The sequence below is a fragment of the Delphinapterus leucas genome, chromosome 3 (assembly GCF_059928025.1).
Source record: "Delphinapterus leucas isolate spDelLeu-1000000601 "Yukka" chromosome 3, BTC_Dleu_Yukka2, whole genome shotgun sequence".
NCBI classification, from domain to species: Eukaryota; Metazoa; Chordata; class Mammalia; order Artiodactyla; family Monodontidae; genus Delphinapterus; species Delphinapterus leucas.
This window is the reverse complement of record NC_143131.1, coordinates 127,000,880-127,019,482: the sequence shown is the minus strand read 5'-3', so window position 1 is coordinate 127,019,482 and position 18,603 is coordinate 127,000,880. Positions and strand designations below refer to the sequence as shown.

Below are 18,603 nucleotides of genomic sequence, written 5' to 3'. Positions count from 1 at the left end.
ACTTCCCTGGTGGTCCAGTGGCTAAGACTGTGCTCCCAATGCAGGTGGTCCAGGTTGGATCCCTGGTCAGGGAACTAGATCCCACATGCCGCAACTAAAAGATCCTGCACCCCGCAACTAAAGCACGCCACAACTAAAGATCCTGCACTCAGCAACGAAGATGCCGTGTGCTGCAAATAATTCCTGGTGCAGCCAAATAAATAAATAAATAAATATGTATATATATATTTTGTTCTTTTAAAAAAAAAGGTTTATCAGTGAGCAAAAATGGCTTATGCCGGTAAGAAAATGGCAAAGCCAGAACTAGAACCTGGTTTTTTTTGGCTGCTGGTTCACTATTCTTTGCACTATATTGCATATACTGTGAGTTCAACCAGCTTCCCATTTTCAAATCCAACTTCTGGTTTACTGGGCCACTTTTTAATTGTCTAGTCACTGAAGGGCTTATTTTTATAAGTATATATTGCATAGTTCTATATTATTAGTTCAGGTTTACATAGAATTTAAATTTATGGATAGATATTCATGTGTTCATTCATTGCTTTTTTCTTTCAGGTTAGATCGTTCCTTTATAATAGCTTGTGTTGCCTCTTCCATTTTTCCCCTTTCCTATATCTGCGTTAACATTTCAAGCCCAGACTTTGTGTTCTTTCTTCTCTTCTACTTTTAAAAGATTATATCAAACTTTGGAATTGTTTGTTTTCCTTTGTGTTTACTTGCTAATACAGAGAAATTTGAGTTAAAATTTTTTTAACCTAGAATCTATCTACTTAAGAAGGATTTGCTAAGCAAATTAATTACTGTAGAATGTGGTGGGGGGAATGTTTCATCTAGCCAAAATTATTTGTTCTCTTAAATCTTTATATGTAAAACTGTCTTAATACAGGTGATTCCTATAGTGCAGAAAGCACCCTAAAGGAAACCTTTTGGTCTCTGAAGTGTACTAAGATATATTTTGATTTCTGTTACTTTTTTGCTCTAACATTTTTTAAGGTATTTATTTATTTATGCATGCATGCTGCACTGGGTCTTCGTTGCGGTGTGTGGGCACAGTAGTTGTGGCACGCGGGCTTAGTTGCCCCTCAGCACGTGGGATCTTAGTTCCCCCGACCACGGATCAAACCCGCGCCCCCTGCATTGGAAGGTGGATTCTTAACCACTGTACCACCAGGGAAGTCCCTTGCTCTAACATTTTAATGTACGTTTTCTCATATTTCTCTTCTTAAGGAGTGGAGGTAAGTCATTTTAGCCTTGAGAATTTGAGATTTAAATTAGGAAGAAGGAAAAGGGGGCCCAGTTTTGTTTTGGCTGCCTCATGCGGCATGCGGGATCTTAGTTCCCCAACCAGGGATCGAACCCATGCTCCCTGCATTGGGAGTGCGAAGTCCTAAACACTTTAAAAGTAGGGTGGATGGTTATAGCTTTGGACATGTTGAGTTTAAGGCGCAGCATATCCCAAGTTTAGCTCTTGTATAATTAAGTTAGCAGAAAATACAGACCTAATCCTAGGCCAGGGAACTAGGACTGGTGTTAGATCTGAGCAAGATCAGCATAGAAGTGATAGTGGAGAAAGGAAATTGAGAAGTGAGGACTGAACCCTGTGGTGGAAATTCAGAGTTAATCAAGGCAAGAGGAGAGTTGGGATAATGGGGTGTTGCAGTTAAAGGAAGTCAGTTTTTAGGAGGAGGTAATAGCTATTCCAGAGAAAGAAAAGGAATGAGACTGTAAGGCTTTGGGCTTTGGCTGGAATAGAGCTCAGTATACAGTCATGATTAGTAAGTCACTGTTGACTCAGTGATATGGCCTGAGGGCAGTCTGGTGAGGGGATAAGGATATAGAATTAAAGGATAGGCAGAGAAAAAAAAAGGATAGGCAGAGATCAGATTTTTGGAGTTCCTCATATATATGTGAAACTTTGCTTTTTTTGGTGTGTAATTAGGGAGGGGCATTGGTTTTCATAGCAGAGAAAGGACACCATGAAACTGTAGAGGAGTGACTGAAAGTAGGAGACTATGTAGAGAGGTAACGGGCATTTTTCAAAGTTTAGCTCAGATACTAACTTTTCTAAGAAGCCTTCCCTTTTATCCTCTGAATAAATTGCTTGCTCCTCTGTGTTTGTTTTTGTTTTGCGGTACGCGGGCCTGTCACTGTTGTGGCCTCTCCCATTGCGGAGCGCAGGCTCAGCGGCCATGGCTCACGGGCCCAGACGCTCCAGGGCATGTGGGATCTTCCCGGACCGGGGCATGAACCCGTGTCCCCTGCATCGGCAGGCGGACTCTCAACCACTGCGCCACCAGGGAAGCCCTCCTCTGTGTTTTATATTTACTTTATTGTCGCTTTTATATTGTACTTGTCACTTACCTGTTCTTTTAGGCCTTATGCTGCTTATGGCATCCTTATCAGCAGTATCACACACATAGTAGGTCCTTAATAAGTGTTGAAACAGAGACTGGAGGAGCAGATTTTGGTAAAAGATTGACAGTTTTATTGAGATAATTTACCTATGTAAGCATCATCTACTTAAAGTGTGCAATTCAGTGGTTTTTACTATATGTATAGTTGTGCAACCATCACCATAATCCAATTTTAAAATGTTCATCACCCCCCCCCAAAAAAAAACCACCTTGAACACATTAGCAATCACTCTCCATATCCCCCCAGGCCTAGATAGCTACTAATCTACTTTATACATTTGCCTATTAGAAAAGATTTGGGGCTTCCCAGGTGGTGCAGTGGTTGAGAATCCTCCTGCCAGTGCAGGGGACACGGGTTCGAGCCCTGGTCCGGGACGATCCCACATGCCTTGGAGCAACTAAGCCCGTGCACCACAACTGCTGGAGCCTGCGTGCCTAGAGCCTGTGCTCCGCAACAAGAGAAGCCACCACAATGAGAAGCCCGTGCACTGCAATGAAGAGTAGCCCCTGCTCACCACAACTAGAGAAAGCCCGCGCACAGCAGCAGCGAAGACTCAACACAGCCAAAAATAAATAAATAAAAAGAAAAGATTTGATCAACCCTTTATAATTGGTATTGTGAAACTACAGGTATATTGTCCCATTTCCCAGTGGAGTAGTATATTTTAATACTTGTATTCCTCTGGAGGTTCCAGTTCTCCACATACTGTCTTCCAGTACTACTATGGCCAAGGCTAGAGAGAGCAGTGACAGCAAGGACCATTTATGATCTTTGAAGTATAATTTTGGGTAGTATGATGAGAATGATAACCATTATACTGGGAACCAAGAACGAAAAATGAGAGTAAGATGGCAAATAGAAACTATATTTTCAACAAGTTAACTGTGAACAAGAAAATCGGATGATCTTGTCTTACTATGAACCAACTATGCTGGGTACTTTCAGTTTCTTGTGAATAACAAGCTTAATGCGTACTCCTAACCCCGACACACCTCTTTACCTGGCCGTCTTCTGTTTATGCTTCAAGAATCAACATACTTCTTAGTCGAGAAGCTTTTCCTAATGCCTCCCTCTGAAAGATCTATTGGGTCCCCATAATTTGTACCTTCTCACCATCAGTTTCTCTTTCATCATATGTGTTTGCCTACACAGACTGTGCTGTAAGCTATGAGAGCAAGAATTATTGGGTTTTGTCTTGTTAGCCACCATAAATATTGAAAGGGTAAATTAATAGGAGCTTTAGTACTACTAAGTATCAAAGCACATTTTTTTGCTTGTGGTTTTTTTTTTTTTTTTTTTTGCGGTACGCGGGCCTCTCACTGCTGTGGCCTGTCCCGTTGTGGAGCACAGGCTCCAGACGCGCAGGCTCAGCAGCCATGGCTCACGGGCCCAGCCGCTCTGTGGCATGTGGGATCTTCCCGGACCGGGGCGTGAACCCGTGTCCCCTGCATCGGCAGGCGGACTGTCAACCACTGTGCCACCAGGGAAGCCCTTTGTTTGTGTTTTTAAAATTTGCGGGTTAAGGAACATTTATGCATCTTTTAAGGCAGAGGGCAAGGAACAAGGGGACTGATGTGGAAATCCTACAGCATAATTCAAAGATCTTAGGGATGATATTGTGAGTAAAGGATTAGTAGTAGCAGTTAGGAGGGTTAGGATGAAGAAGGAAAGCGAATCATCTTAGTTGACATTATTATTGCTGAGTGAAACACATATGATGTCCAAGTTTTAGATCTTATTCTGCAGTCTATTTACCTTAAAAATCTGTTTAGAGCAGGGTTCTTAACTTGGTTCAGGGATTTACCCTCCACAAGGTCAGTGAATTGGATAGGAAAACAATTCCACCTTTATTTTCATGTACCTCTAACTGAACCTAGTTTTTCTTTTATAAACGTAGGCAACCAGTCCCCACTAGTTTTGGCAGTACCTATGGCTTTGTCACCAATAGAAATCACAGGTATTTTCATATTACATTATTGTTGCATGTAACTCAAAATAGTCTTTATATTCAAAATTATAGTACTAGTTAGACCTGCCTCTAAATTTATTTAATGCTTTAATATGGAGCATGTATGTTACTATAGCAAGATTGATTTTAAAGTAATTTTATGGTAACTGAATTTCTCTAAAATTGGTTTTCTTTATAATGCTATATATTTTATTTTATGCATTTAAAATACTCTGAGAAGGGATCCGTAGGCCTCATAAGACTGCCAAAGGTGGGGGATCCATGACAACAAAAAAGATTCAGAACACTTGGTGTAGAACTAGCACCTCCCACCCACCCACACAAGTTGTTTGGGCAAGTTCTTGGTTATTGTAGCTAAATACATTGATGCAGGATTGGTCTCTCAGTTGGTGGATTTCCAGTATTTATTTTCTTTACCTTTCTAGTCTTGTTCAATTTTAAATTACTTCTATGCTTATCAGTGCCCTCCCCAGGGGTGTGAGATTGTAAGGGTGGGGAAATTAGCCAATTAAAAAAGGTTTGGAAGACCTAGGAAAGTTCTGGGAAAGGTTCAGTGAAGTAAAAGATAGAATTAATATCTAAAATTTCTTGAAATCATCACATTATCAGAATTATTACTCTGATCACCATACCCACAGCTAAAACTGTGGTTCTTTTCTTACTTAATGTCTAAATCAGTTTTTAGTGTGGAGAAATCGGTCTAATCGGTATTTGTGTTTCTGGTTCTAGTTGCTTAATTCACCAGAAAACTTAGTGTCTGTTTTCTTTATTAAACCTGATTTTCCAGTTCCCTGCAGTAGCCAAATAGCAGCAATGAGTGTCTTTCTCTAGTTAAAATGCTCTGGATCCCAAACTATTTCAAAGGTATTTCTGCAAGTTGTAAATCCAAAGCATTATGAATAAAAATTTTGTGTTACTGACCTTATAAAATATGAATTGTGTTTTAAATGAAATTGCAAGAGGAGGAAATAGATTGATGGTCTTAATTTTTTTTTTTTTTTTTTGGCTGTATTTGATCTTTGTTGCTGCATGTGGGCTTTCTCTAGTTGCGGTGAGCGGGGGCTGCTCTTCGTTGCGGCGCACGGGCTTCTCATTGTGGTGGCTTCTCTTGTTGGGGAGCACGGGCTCTAGGCACAAGGGCTTCAGTAGTTGTGGCGCACGGGCTTAGTTGCTCCGCAGCATGTGGGATCTTACTGGACCAGGGCTTGAACCCGTGTCCCCTACCTTGGCAGGCAGATTCTGAACCACTGCGCCACCAGGGAGGCCTGGTCTTAAATTTTTGATGGCAAGAGAAAAGTTTAGTTCATTAAATTCTAGGTACCTAGGTATTCAAAGTAAAATGCAGGCCACAAATCTAAGGAGAAAATATGGGCAGAGAAGGAGAATGAGAGTTACACAGCAATCTTGTATACCAAGAGTTAATAGAAAATCAGGAGGTGACCTACATTTTTAGTCCTGTGTCTAGTTCTTCAGAAGCGCCGAAGAGTTACATGAATCAAAATGTAGTCAAAGCTGTGCATCATAGTTCTGTTTTCATGATGAATGCCATTAATAAAATGGAGCTTAATAAGTACTAACAATTCTAGGTTAAAGGGTTACAGTGTCTTAAGACTCAAGTTCATAGATGCTTCCACCTTTCAGAAGTAATCAACTATTGAATGCAGTACTAGGAGGATTGGTGACTTTTGAGACTCAGGAATTTAAATTGAGAATTGAGGGCTTGTGTTGTGGTTGAGGGTCGCCTGCTGTTGAAGTCTGGTAATTTAGGAGGAGGGGGGAGAAGGAAGTGCCTTTCTTAACTGTTTTAAATGAATTGTTAACCCCAGCACACTCACGCCAGAAACAGAACAAAAAGGGAAAAGAAGGCAACGTGGCATGATTACAATGAGAAGCAAGAAGAAAGATACAGGAAAAGATAAACAAGAATTGCCTGTAGGTGACTTTTTTTGGCCCATGGTAATTTGGGTGCTGTTGAAGGATGGGAAGAAGAGCTATCTATAGTTTTTATAATATTATGAAAGGCAAAATTCTACTGTTAAGGATGGTGCACATAAATATTAATGTATAGGAACATTAAAAGGAATTCAGACTAAAGAGAATAAGGTGGCTGGAACTGTTAGCAGTAGCAACCTAAAGGGGGAATTTGAGCTAGTTCTTAGAGTTGAGCGAGATTGTACTAGACCAGGTCCTTAATTTCTACCCTCATAAAAAGGAACATAAAAGTTGGATGATGATAATTTGGCAAGAGACTAAGTTTGAGATACACTGTCTTGAGAATGTAGATGCTATGAAAATGGGTATATTACAGCACTGATTCAGTGCTCATACTTTTAGTTCAGTAAAGACTCTGACATTAATAATCTAAAGATGGGAAGATAAATGGCATAGGAAAAGACATTTATCTGTTACGACTGTCACTTCTAAACTTTTATAATTATTTGACTTATTTGAATCAAAGATGAGTAGATGCTTCCTGATGACTTTATACTTTCGGTACAGGTAGTATTTTTGTATTCCTTTTTTTGTTTTCCTCATCTGCCACGTCAAGCATGCCCTAGCCTGGTAAAAACCTCTAATACAGCTTTTTATTCTTTAATTCAGCAAATGTTACTGAGCATTTCCTGCATGTAAAGCATTGTGCTGGATGCTGGGAATATAGAGTTGTGAACAAGACATAAAATGGCCGCCCCTATTATACTAGGATTCTCCAAAGAAATAGAACCGATGGATCATATATACAGGCATACCTCAGAGTTATTATAGGTTCAGTTCCAGAATACCACAATAAAGCAAAGTCACACGAATTTTTTGGTTTCTCAGTGCATTAAAAATTATGTTTACACTATACTGTAGTCTGTTAGGTGTGCAATAGCATTATGTCTAAAAAAATTGTACCTACCTTAATTTACAAATACTTTATTGCCAAAAAGTGCTAACCATCATCTGCGCTTTCAGCGAGTGGTAACTTTTTGCAATAGCATCAAAAATAAAGATCACAGATCATCACCATAACAAATATAATAATAACGAAAATATAAAAATAATGAAAATGTGACAAAAACACAAAGTGAGCATATACTGTTGGAAAAATGGTGCTGATGGATTTGTTCAAGGCAGGGTTGCCACAGTTTGTAAAAAACATGATACCTGCAAAGAGCAATAAAGCGAGATATATTTATAGGTAGACAGAAAGAGATTTATTATGAGGGATTTGCTCACATGATTATGGATGCTAAGAAGTCCCATGACCTGGAAGCAAACTAAATGCCCATTGACAGACGAATGGATAAAGAAGATGTGGTACATATATATAATAGAATATTATTCAGCCACAAAAAGGAACAAAATTGGGTCATTTGTAGAGACGTGGATGGATCTAGAGACGTCATACAAAGTGAAGTAAGTCAGAAAGAGAAAAACAAATATCGTATATTAATGCATATATGTGGAACCTAGAAAAATGGTACAGATGAACCGCTTTGCAGGGCAGAAATAGAGACACAGATGTAGAGAACAAGCATGTGGACACGAAGGGGGTAAAGTGGTGGTGGTGGGGGTGGTTGTGGGATGAATTGGGAGATTTTGACTGATGTATATACACTAATATGTATAAAATAGATAACTAATAAGAACCTGCTGTATAAAAAAATAAAATTAAAAAAAAAGGGAGTCCCATGACCTGTGGTCTATAAGCTGGAAGCCCAGGAAAACCAGCAGTGTAGTTCTGGATCAAGCCCAAAGGCCTGAGACCAGGGGAGCCAATGATTTACGTCCCAGTTTGAGTCCTAAGGTTTGAAAACCAGGAGCACGGATGTCCTAGAGCAGAAGATGGAAGATGAATGTTTCAGCTCTAGCAGAGAGGGAAATTTCTCTTCCTCTGCCTTTTTATTCTGTTCAGGTACCCCACCTTAGGGAGGGTGATTTTCTTTACTTAGCCTGTCATTCAGATGCTAATCTCTTCTGGAGATACCTTCACATACTGTTTTACGTTTTATCAGCTATTTCAGAATCCCTTGGCCCAGTTGGGTTGATGCATAAAATTAACCGTCACCAATCGAGTCAGAGGGGGAAGACCTACGTTAAACAAATGTTCTTTTTTCTCTTGTTATTGTTATAGTCATAGGGATGGGCATATTTAGGTCCTTTAATCTGAACTGAGTATTTACGATAATTACACTGATTTACTATTCTTGGAAGTCCTTGGGTCTCATAGCAATACCTAAAATATTTCATTTCAGTCATTTTGTTTCTTTTCTAAGGTATTTCCATTTTCATCGAGATTTAATAGAGAAAAGAAACCTCTAGCTCCACATCTTCAGCTATAATATAACTCTTCTAATTGGTTCTCATGTCATTGTCACTCCTTCCCCTACTCCCCAGTTTCCATATTGCACATTCCAAGGCCAACTCTTAATACTTATGTCCCATCCATACTCCACTGATAATTCCTCAGTTATCTATAGAATTTAAAGCACATTAGCCTGGTATTCAAGAGTCTATAATATAGCCCCAAACTATCAGTCACTTTGATTCGCCCCTTTATGCGAGCCCATGGTCTATTCTTGCCTCTGCCTAGCACATCTTTTTTTTTTTTTTTAATTAATTTATTTATTTTTAGCTGTGTTGGGTCTTCATTGCTGCACACGGGGTTTCTCTAGTTGCGGCGAGCGGGGTCTACTCTTCATTGTGGTGTGCAGGCTTCTCATTGCAGTGGCTTCTCTTGCTGTGGAGCACGGGCCCTAGGCGCGCAGGCTTCAGTAGTTGTGGTTCGCAGGCTCTAGAGCGTAGGCTCAGTAGTTGTGGCACACAGGCTTAGCTGCTCCACGGCATGTGGGATCTTCCCGGACCAGGGCTCAAACCCGTGTCCCCTGCATTGGCAGGTGGATTCCCAACCACTGCGCCACCAGGGAAGCCCTTAGCACATCTTTTTCTACCTTACCTATCAAAATATTATCCCTCCTTCAGGATCTGACTAGTAACAGACCATTTTCACTAGGTTTCTTTGGACAGATGTAGTTCCCACTGATCGTTTGCTTTTTCTGAATTCTGTTAGCATTTTTTGGTCAGCCCTATTGACTTGTGCATGTATTATCTTAGGCTTGTGCTTTTTATCTGTTTCTTAATTTTTTAACTAGAATTAGTTTGGATATGGGTCTAGAGGAAGGAAATAAGATCAGAGAGATGGACCTTGCCTTCTCTTAGCATCTTCTTCAGACCTTAAGGTACCTTTTTTATGCTCTCAGTAAGAAATGATGGTTTTCTAAGTTGCGAGCTCATTCCTTGGCCTACTTCCTTGATTGGTCAGGCAACACTAAGTCTAAAGACATTGATTTGAAACAAACAAATAGTAAATGAGACCTTGCCCCCTCCCCTTTTTTTTAGCTTTCATCCATTAAATTACTTGATTCTTCTGCATCTTTTGAAACTATTAGGAAGAATAAGGTCCAAATCAAACCAGTTTGTTTTTAATCTCATAAGTATCTGAGTTACCTACAGTGTGCACATTACTTTACCATAGTGTACTTAGTAGCAACACATTGCTGCTTATGTTGAAAAATGTCTAAAGATAAGACCTGAGTTTCTGGTTGAAGGCACCTAGAAAGCGGAGAATAGGAGTGAGGTTTTCATGTTTGTGGGTTTCAGATTGTCTGCAAACTTAAATGATCTCAGAGAATCAGCTTAGTGCTTGCTCGTTACCCAGGTTCTATGAAGACATAAGACAAACAGTAGGTTTTATCTTACAGGTGTAGAGAGAGAAACGCCAAAGTAACAGTACCTGAAGATTTGTATTGTCAAGGGGTTAGATCTTGGATATAGGCAGTAGTCAGTGGCTATAGGAATTCTGTGAAACGGGAGACCAATGTGGGATAGGCTACTTAAGGAAGATTTCTTTGGCAGCTGGGTATTAGGATGTTGCAATTGAAAATGGAGAGTTAGCAGCTTGCAGAATAAAAGTGGAAAACGTGGAGGTGAAGGTAGAAACTGAGTAAGTAGGATTTGGATAAGCAGAAGGCTGTTCCTGGCTCCTAATCTGTGTGTAATAATGTCGGGATGGGTTACACAGGTGGAAAGCACAGATGGGGAGGGTGTGAGATGTTAGATTTAGAGAAATAAGTTATATATTCCTTGAGATCAAAAGGAGGAATGAAAGAAACACCTGTCACTTAGGTTTAAAGAGTTATAATACCAATTTCTAAGCGGAAAGACCTAATTATTTTAGAAGTGCCGTAGTTGCACCATGGAGGAAAATGCCTTTGAATCATTTATGTTTTAGTTGTTTTTTTATGGATTGTCTTCTTGATATTGAGAATAGGGGCTGTGTCTTAAACTCATACACTTAAGCAATATGGAGAAAAATGCCTAATAACTTGTTTGGTTTTTTTTTTTAATTTATTTATTTATTTTTGGCTGTGTTGGGTCTTCGTTGCTGCACGCGGGCTTTCTCTAGTTGCTGTAAGCGGGGGCTACTCTTCCTTGTGGTGCATGGGCTTCTCATTGTCGTGGCTTCTCTTGTTGCGGAGCACAGGCTCTAGGCGCGCGGGCTTCAGTAGTTGTGACATGGGAACTCAGTAGTTGTGGCTTGCGGGCTCTAGAGCGCAGACTCAGTAGTTGTGGCGCACGGGCTTAGTTGCTCCGCGGCATGTGGGATCCTCCCGGACCAGGGCTCGAACCCATGTCCCCTGCACTGACAGGTGGATTCTTAACCACTGCGCCACCAGGGAAGTCCTGTTTGGTTTTTTTAAAAGTGTGTTTCTGAATTCATCTAATGCCCCCTTGTTTCTAATTATTATGAGAGTATTCTGTTAAAGACTTACTTTACATATGACTTCCCACAAAGTGCTTTATGAAATTGTGTGATTGCATGAAGATGTGAAGTATGAATTTGTGCCTTTGGCATTTCAAGTTTGTAGTTTGGATTGGATGGTTGTAAAATTCACTTTATTGTAATTTTGTTAGGGAGCCATTGGTACAAATTTGTTGATGTAGACATGAGATGTAGTCTTATGAGAGTTGATTTGTGCTTTCTCTTTTGCCTTTGATTTTTAGTGACTTCCCATCACTGCCTTAGCTCTTTCTGGATTTGGTGTTTTTTTATAGAGTCATTTATTTTTCTTTAAAACCTAGATAAATTAGGTTTTTTTGTGTTTTTTTGCGGTACGTGGGCCTCTCACTGTTGTGGCCTCTCCCATTGCGGAGCACAGGCTCCGGACGTGCAGGCTCAGCGGCCATGGCTCACAGGCCCAGCTACTCTGCGGCATGTGGGATCTTCCCGGACTGGGGCACGAACCCGTGTCCCCTGCATCGGCAGGCGGACTCTCAACCACTGCGCCACGAGGGAAGCCCAATAAATTAGGTTTTTATATTAAAAATCTGCCATGTTCTTAGTATTGGATGTTTATAATGGCAAGGACTGGTTTTGAAGTTTCTGACAGCTTCCTAGCACAGATTTGCCTCTGCCGTTAAGTAAAGAAAGAAGAAAAAAAAGAAGGAAAACAAAACAGGAATCAGGAAAGGAGAACATAAGCTATTCACTTTGTTCGTCACTTATCTTTTTTAAAAAAACAAATATTTATTTGGCTGTGTCGGGTCTTACTTGTGGCACGTGGGATCTTTCATCGTGGTGAGTGGACTCTTCATTTCTGCTCACGGGCTTCTTTCTCTCTATTTGTGGTGCAAGGGCTCTGTAGTTGTGGCACACGGGCTCAATAGTTGTGGCAAGCAGGCTTAGTTGCCCCGTGGCGTGTGGGATCTTAGTTCTCCAACCAGGGATCAAACCCGTGTCCCCTGCATTGGAAGGCAGATTCTTAAACCCACCACTGTGAGCTTTTCTTTAAAGTGTTGTAAATGTTGGAATGTATGTGAAGGGTGTTGAATTCCTATATGGAAAATAAAGGATTGAAAAGGGATAATTGCAGCAGCTTTGAACATAGTTTTAGGTACAATAAGGGCAGATCAACTCTGCCATTAGCAGATTGGTACATCTGTTGCATTTCTTAGGCTAGTGAGCACAATCTCTGTAAGGTTAAGCAGAAACTTTCCCCATCAGGCTACCTTTTTCTGCAAAGACATGTGAAAATGAATTCCTTTGTGTGTTCGATGGTAGTTATTCGTGTATCATGTTTGCCAAGTAGTAGTCCTTGGGAACAGCTGAAGCAAAAGCGTAGGAAGGAATGTGAGCTTTTTAAGCCTAGTCACCTTACGATCTTTTACATAAGATTCTAGGGAGCGTATTCATTGGATCTGAATATGAGACCATGCTTAAGTAGCTGGTTTTGCATTTTCTAGAAGAATATAGTTATTAAGATACTAAATCCCCATTCTCTAGTTTCAGTCTTAATTTTCTTTTATAACAGAATAACATATTAGAGCAAAATTTTAAAAAAGAAATAACACTAAAAACACTAAACAGGGGACTTCCTTGGTGGCGCAGTGGTTAAGAATCCGTCTGCCAATGAAGGCGACATGGGTTCGATCCCTGCTCCAGGAAAATCCCACACGCTGCGGAGCAACTAAGCCCATGTGCCACACTGCTGAGCCTGTGCTCTAGAGCCCGCGAGCCTCAACTACTGAAGCCCGTGTGCCTAGAGCCCGTGCTCCACAAGATCAACCACCACGAGAAGCCCGCGCACCACAACGAAGTGTAGCCCCCCCCCACCCCGGCTCGCTGCAACTAGAGAAAGCCCACGTGCAGCAATGAAGACCCAACGCAGCCAAAAATAAATAAATAAATAAAATTATAAAGCAAACCAAAAACACTGAACAGTTTTCCACTAAACTGATACTCATTAATGCCTTTGACACAGATTTTTTTAAGCCTTTTTTCCCTGTTTTGAATATTTTTAAAACACATAAACTTCTCAAATGGTAAATCCAGGTATCATTTCTTATTAGAGTTAACAAAGAAATCACTCCAGTCTAGCTTTAAAATAACTTCCTCGTTTTGTTTTTTTTTTAACATTTTAAATAACGGCAAAATGCCTTTTTTTTTCTTTTTTTGGGCTGTGCCACATGGCATAAAAGATCTTAGTTCCCTGACCAGCAATCGAACCCGTGCCCCCTGCAGTGGAAGCACGGAGCCCCAACCAACCACTGGACCGCCAGGGATGTCCCTCGAGCAAAATTCATAATCTAGATAAGTTTGAAATAAAAACGGTAGTGCTTATTTTCAGGAAATTACCCTTACCAGACTTAAAGGCACATAGAAACTTGAAATCATTTATTGCAGTGATTTCCAGCTCTTGTAGTCTCTGAATTTAGCAGTTGATATTCCTAGAGTTATTGGGGGCAAATTGTATATCCACAGTAATATAGCAACGGATAATTAAAGCATGATTCTTCCAGTAAAAAGCAAATGTCATCTTTGTGGTAATATGGTTGTTTTCTGTGATCGGGAACTAAGCAAAAATGTGACTCCTTATTAATACAACCTGGTAGGAAATGGAACATGAGTTATAGTAAAAGGGATCTTTGCTTTCTGAAACGTTTTGGAATGACTAGTAGAATCTCCTTCATTTCTTCAGTTAAAAAGTAAGACCAGGTGAGGTTAAGAAACTTGCCCATCGTCTCAGGAATCAGTGGTGGATGGATATAGAATTCAGCTGCCCTGGTTAAGAGGAATGTTAAGGCTGCCACACAAGTACTGACTTAATTGGACAATGGGTTGCTTGACAGGAAGAAATCTCTTTACCTTGTGTTGGGCAATGTAGTCAGTCAGTGAGTTCATCAACTGAATAGTGGAAAACTTAACCCTAAATAAAACCTAACCAGAGAGGAAAAACTATCTTATTCAAATTTTTTAAAATTTGGTGATGTTAAGTGATAATCAGCTTTTTATAATGCCCTCCCTTTTCCCCCTTTCATTTTATTAGGTGGTATGGTCAGGAAAAAGACTACAATGTGCTAGTCATGGATCTTCTTGGACCCAGCCTCGAAGACCTCTTCAATTTCTGTTCAAGAAGGTTCACAATGAAAACTGTACTTATGTTAGCTGACCAGGTATGTGAAACTTTTATGAGAATAAAAACTAAGAAATACTACTGTTTACCACTACTTAACTATAATTTAAATGTGTGTAAACCAGAGAATTATAGTCCCATGTGTCACTGTTTAACGTTTGGATCAGCAAAAAAAGATCCATATTAAGGTATAGTCATTCAAGTGTATTACTCTAATATGACTTGTAGATGTTTTCCCATGGGTATAGGACGAAAACGGATTATACTAGTTTATTACACCTGTAGACTAGGAGTTTTCAAGCTGCTCCCATCAGATAGAGTGTATTTGTTTTAGTGTTGAATGTAGCAGGTTTCCTTATAAGATTTTGTTTGAAGAAAGGATTTGGAGTGTTCGTTTGTATATAAATATAGATAAATATGTATATATTGAAATTTTGTTTAAATTAAGCAAATTGAATGCTATGTATTATGTGTTGAATCCTTATGAAAGGTGTATTTTTGAGGAAAATAAGGTACTGAAGTAATTTAAGGAATAATTTTTGACCAGGTAGATGCTCTTGAAGTAAAGGATTCTCGGCCATTGGTAATAGTTAAGCAAAACCAGGGAAATTTTTATGTCATGAATTAGATTTATTCATTGGCTGGAGATTAGATGAAATTGTTTTAAAGCCAAAGATTAGATTTTTTTGAACTAAAGGAAATAAAAAAGAAAATTAGTTTTAAAGAATTTTAAGATGGGGAATAATAGGGTCAGGAACAAGCCTTGAGGAAACAGATAATATGGTCAGAGATAATAGGTAAATGTCAAGGAATTTATGATTAAAACCTCTTAATATGACATGTGAATGAATCTTAATAAAAGAGTTTGTATTCTGTAGGCTCAGTAACACATAGGCATTCATACAGTGAACATTTATTCGGGGACTGCCATTGTACTTAACACTGGGATGTACAAAGAAGAATAAGAACTAGACTCTTCCCTCTAGGAGCGTAGAGTTTAGTGGAGAAAAATGGAAGGGTTCTGTCATAGAAGTCTATATATTGGATACACTAGTAACATCAGAGAAAGAATGTAATTTAGGAAAGGGGGTTGCAGGAAAGCATTTGTTTAAGAAGGAAACAGCTGAGTCTTGCCCCGTAGATGACAGGCAACACTTGAAGTAGTCTGTAGTTTGTGCTATTAATTTGTATTTTGCCCCACATTTCCCCTGTGAGTTAATACTCATAGTTTAGTTATGGGTATTTCTTAGCTAGGACAAATATGTACATAAGTGAGCCAGCGGTTTTGTTTTACTTCTTTAATACATGAGTTGCTGCTGTACCTAAAGATGCTATTTGAACATTGTATACATCTACTTCCTTGAGAGTATGAATAGTTTAAGCCAGAGATTACAATTTGGCTTCAAAAGACATTTGCCAAGGTAGAGGAGTAAGATTTAGAATCTGTATATCCATGGTGATAAAAGCTCTAGAGAAAATGAGGCCAAGTAAAAAATAGAATCCTGACATATACTACTAGAAGAGCAAGAACATATGGGTAGAAAGATAATGTTGGCAGCCTTTGCACATGGAAAACACTTTCAGATACAACTTGTAAGTATTTTACAGAAAAGGTAGACATAGTTGATAATTTGGAAATTAAAACTATTACAGAAGAGATGCCAGAGTTAAGACAAATTTTTCAAAATTTAAATCTATTTACATAACAAATGACTGATAAAAGATTGTTGTATGCAAAGAATTCTTAAAAATTAGCAAGAAAAGGACAAGCCAAAAGAATACTGGATGAGTATAGATTGACAGTTCATAGAATAGTACTAAATCCAAAAGGTCAGTAAAAACAAGCAGGTTTCCAAACTGTTAGGGAAATAAGCGAGGTCAGTACCTGTCAAATTGGCAAAATTTAGAAAGAACTGAAATAACTTTGCTAGCGGGAGAAAGAACACTACTGCTGAAAAAAATGAGTTGTTATAAGCTATTTTGAAGGGCAGTCTGATGGCACCTATCAAAATGAAAAAAATACATACCTTTCAGCCCAGCAACTCTGCTGTAGTAGTATGGGACTTATAACCCATAGAAATAAAAGCACTAGTAGGTAAGGATATATTTAAGTATTATTAATAGCATTATTGTTTATGGTGGGAGAATATTGGAAATAATGGGAATACTGTGAGTTAGGGGATAATTGGGGAGTACTTCCATCTGTGCCATAGAATATTTATAGCCATTAAAAAGAATGCTAAGACCATACCAATTGACGAGGCAGAATTTCCAAGAAATTAAGAAAAGCTTGTTAGAATGGCATGTTTATTATTCAGTTTTGGACTATGATCATACAAGTATGGAGAAAAATCATGGGAGAGTCCAAAAAGCATGCAAGAAAGGAAACCCAGCGTGTGTATGTCCCCATTTGTATAAAAAGTTACATGCTTACATTGTATGGTACCAACTTGCAGGAATGTTTGGGTTATAATTAGTTAAAAACAAGTGAACAAGAATAAAGTGAGTGGACCGTTTCTATTTCAATTTAAAGCAATAACAACAACTTATAGCTACTATATCAGTTGGTCAACACCCCTTACTCCCAAGCACAAGTGAGTTTATGTGTGTATGTATATAAGAGCATGGAAATGGATCTGGGCAATAGCAGGCTGTTTTTATATTTATATAGGTACGTCAGGAGGCATAGGATTGGCTTTTACTTTATATAATTTATTACAACAACTGAAACAATTCTAAATCTATTACTTTTGTAATTTAAAAATAAAACCATTTTTTGCTATCAGGTCATGTTTTGCTACTATCATGTTTATAATCATTAATAGTGAAAGAATAAGCCTAAAGAACACTTCTGGTTTATGCTTATATATCCATCAGTCTAGAGGTAAATGCAGTGCCTGGTTGCCCTTTCTTTTTAATTTTGACTAGCACTGTCTTTGTGAACTCTAAACAAAGTTAATAAAGTATACCTGTGATCTTGAAAAATAATTGGCATATTGAAGTAATTGAGAAATAATGTTTTCTTTTGTCACTTAATACAAATCACTTAATTTTCTCCCCTCCTCCCCTTTTTTCCAGATGATCAGTAGAATTGAATATGTGCATACAAAGAATTTTATACACAGAGACATTAAACCAGATAACTTCTTAATGGGTATTGGGCGTCACTGTAATAAGGTTAGTCACATGTTCTTTGCATGAAGGAACAAAGAGTAAAAAACTTCAAGAATTGCTTTGGTGAACTTTCAGTCTTTAAATTAAGAGTCATAGTAAGTTGAATTTGCTATTGATAATTGCTTTAAAAGATTGTACTAGAAGGATAATCTATTAACTTAATAACTTGAAATAAATTCTCTCCAACTTACCCAACCAAGGTTAGTTATTTATATGGAAATATAAAATTCCAAGGGCTTATAGTGAAATGTAATCATCTATATTATTTAACTATTGAACAGTTGTATCTATTTTTCATTCATTCGAATATCTAGCAAACAAAAAAACAAACAAAAAACCCCATGTACTTTTCTTCCTGAATGCTAAAAATCAGATTTTAACCTTTGTCTCTGAAGTGTGGGTTTTTTTAATATATGTGCTTGTGCCAGCGTGGGAACCACTGACCCATCTGTCACCATGGCGTTAACATTTGCTGACTAAGCATGGTTGATAATGAGAATTCTTCAGTCCTTGGATTTGTGTATTCAAAAGGATAACTTTTGGGCCTGCTTCAAAAGTAGTTGACAGTTTCTTATTTGGGTGCCAAGTTGGGTGGGGTCTCCACCCTCTTCCCCTCTCCTTTTCAAAGGGAAGTGTAGACAAGTGAAATGAACATACATATAATGAAATTAGTGTTCATTGGGGGCTGCAGAATGATTGAATTTATGGGGTGATTGGGTTTTAGCTAGTGACGCATGATTGCAGTTAAAAACTAATTGTGTTGAATTTTTTCTGCAATGATTAGTTTTACTGAGTGAATTGCTTTTTTTTATTAATTCAATGTTGAGCTCGGGCAGACAGGCAGCATTGGCAATGCACTAAGCATGTTATGATCTGATGATCTGATAGAAATTCTCAACTTCAGGACAACTTGGGGGGTTTTTGTTTTTTGTGTTTTTTGTTTTGTTTTGTTTTTGGAAGGAACATTCCCATTTGTTTTATTAAACCATTAGGGAATGTTTGGTGTTTTTAGGTCTAGCTATAAATGTTTACCTTTGTTTGCCTGTATGAATGCCAACTTGGAGCCATTACCATTAGAACTGGTGTTAT

The 18,603-nt window shown here is 38.7% G+C and overlaps 1 protein-coding gene across 15 annotated transcripts in view; it reads left to right on the top strand.

Moving 5' to 3' along the window:
* CSNK1A1 (casein kinase 1 alpha 1) overlaps positions 1–18,603 on the top strand; it is a 48,822-nt gene that overhangs the window by 9,081 nt on the left and 21,138 nt on the right. For 7 of the 15 annotated variants that reach the window (XR_016392806.1, XR_016392805.1, XM_089909537.1 and 4 more), the window contains exons 3-5: positions 4,313–4,372; positions 14,254–14,380; positions 17,419–17,517. Coding sequence is in view for 8 of the 15 variants with exons in the window: in XM_089909537.1 (XP_089765663.1) it covers positions 4,313–4,372; positions 14,254–14,380; positions 17,419–17,517 (286 nt within the window). In the remaining 7 variants the exon portion in view is untranslated. The remainder of the gene's footprint in view (positions 1–4,312; positions 4,373–14,253; positions 14,381–17,418; positions 17,518–18,603) is intronic. The other 8 variants (XR_016392808.1, XR_002646907.3, XR_002646906.3 and 5 more) reach the window with 2 other exon arrangements.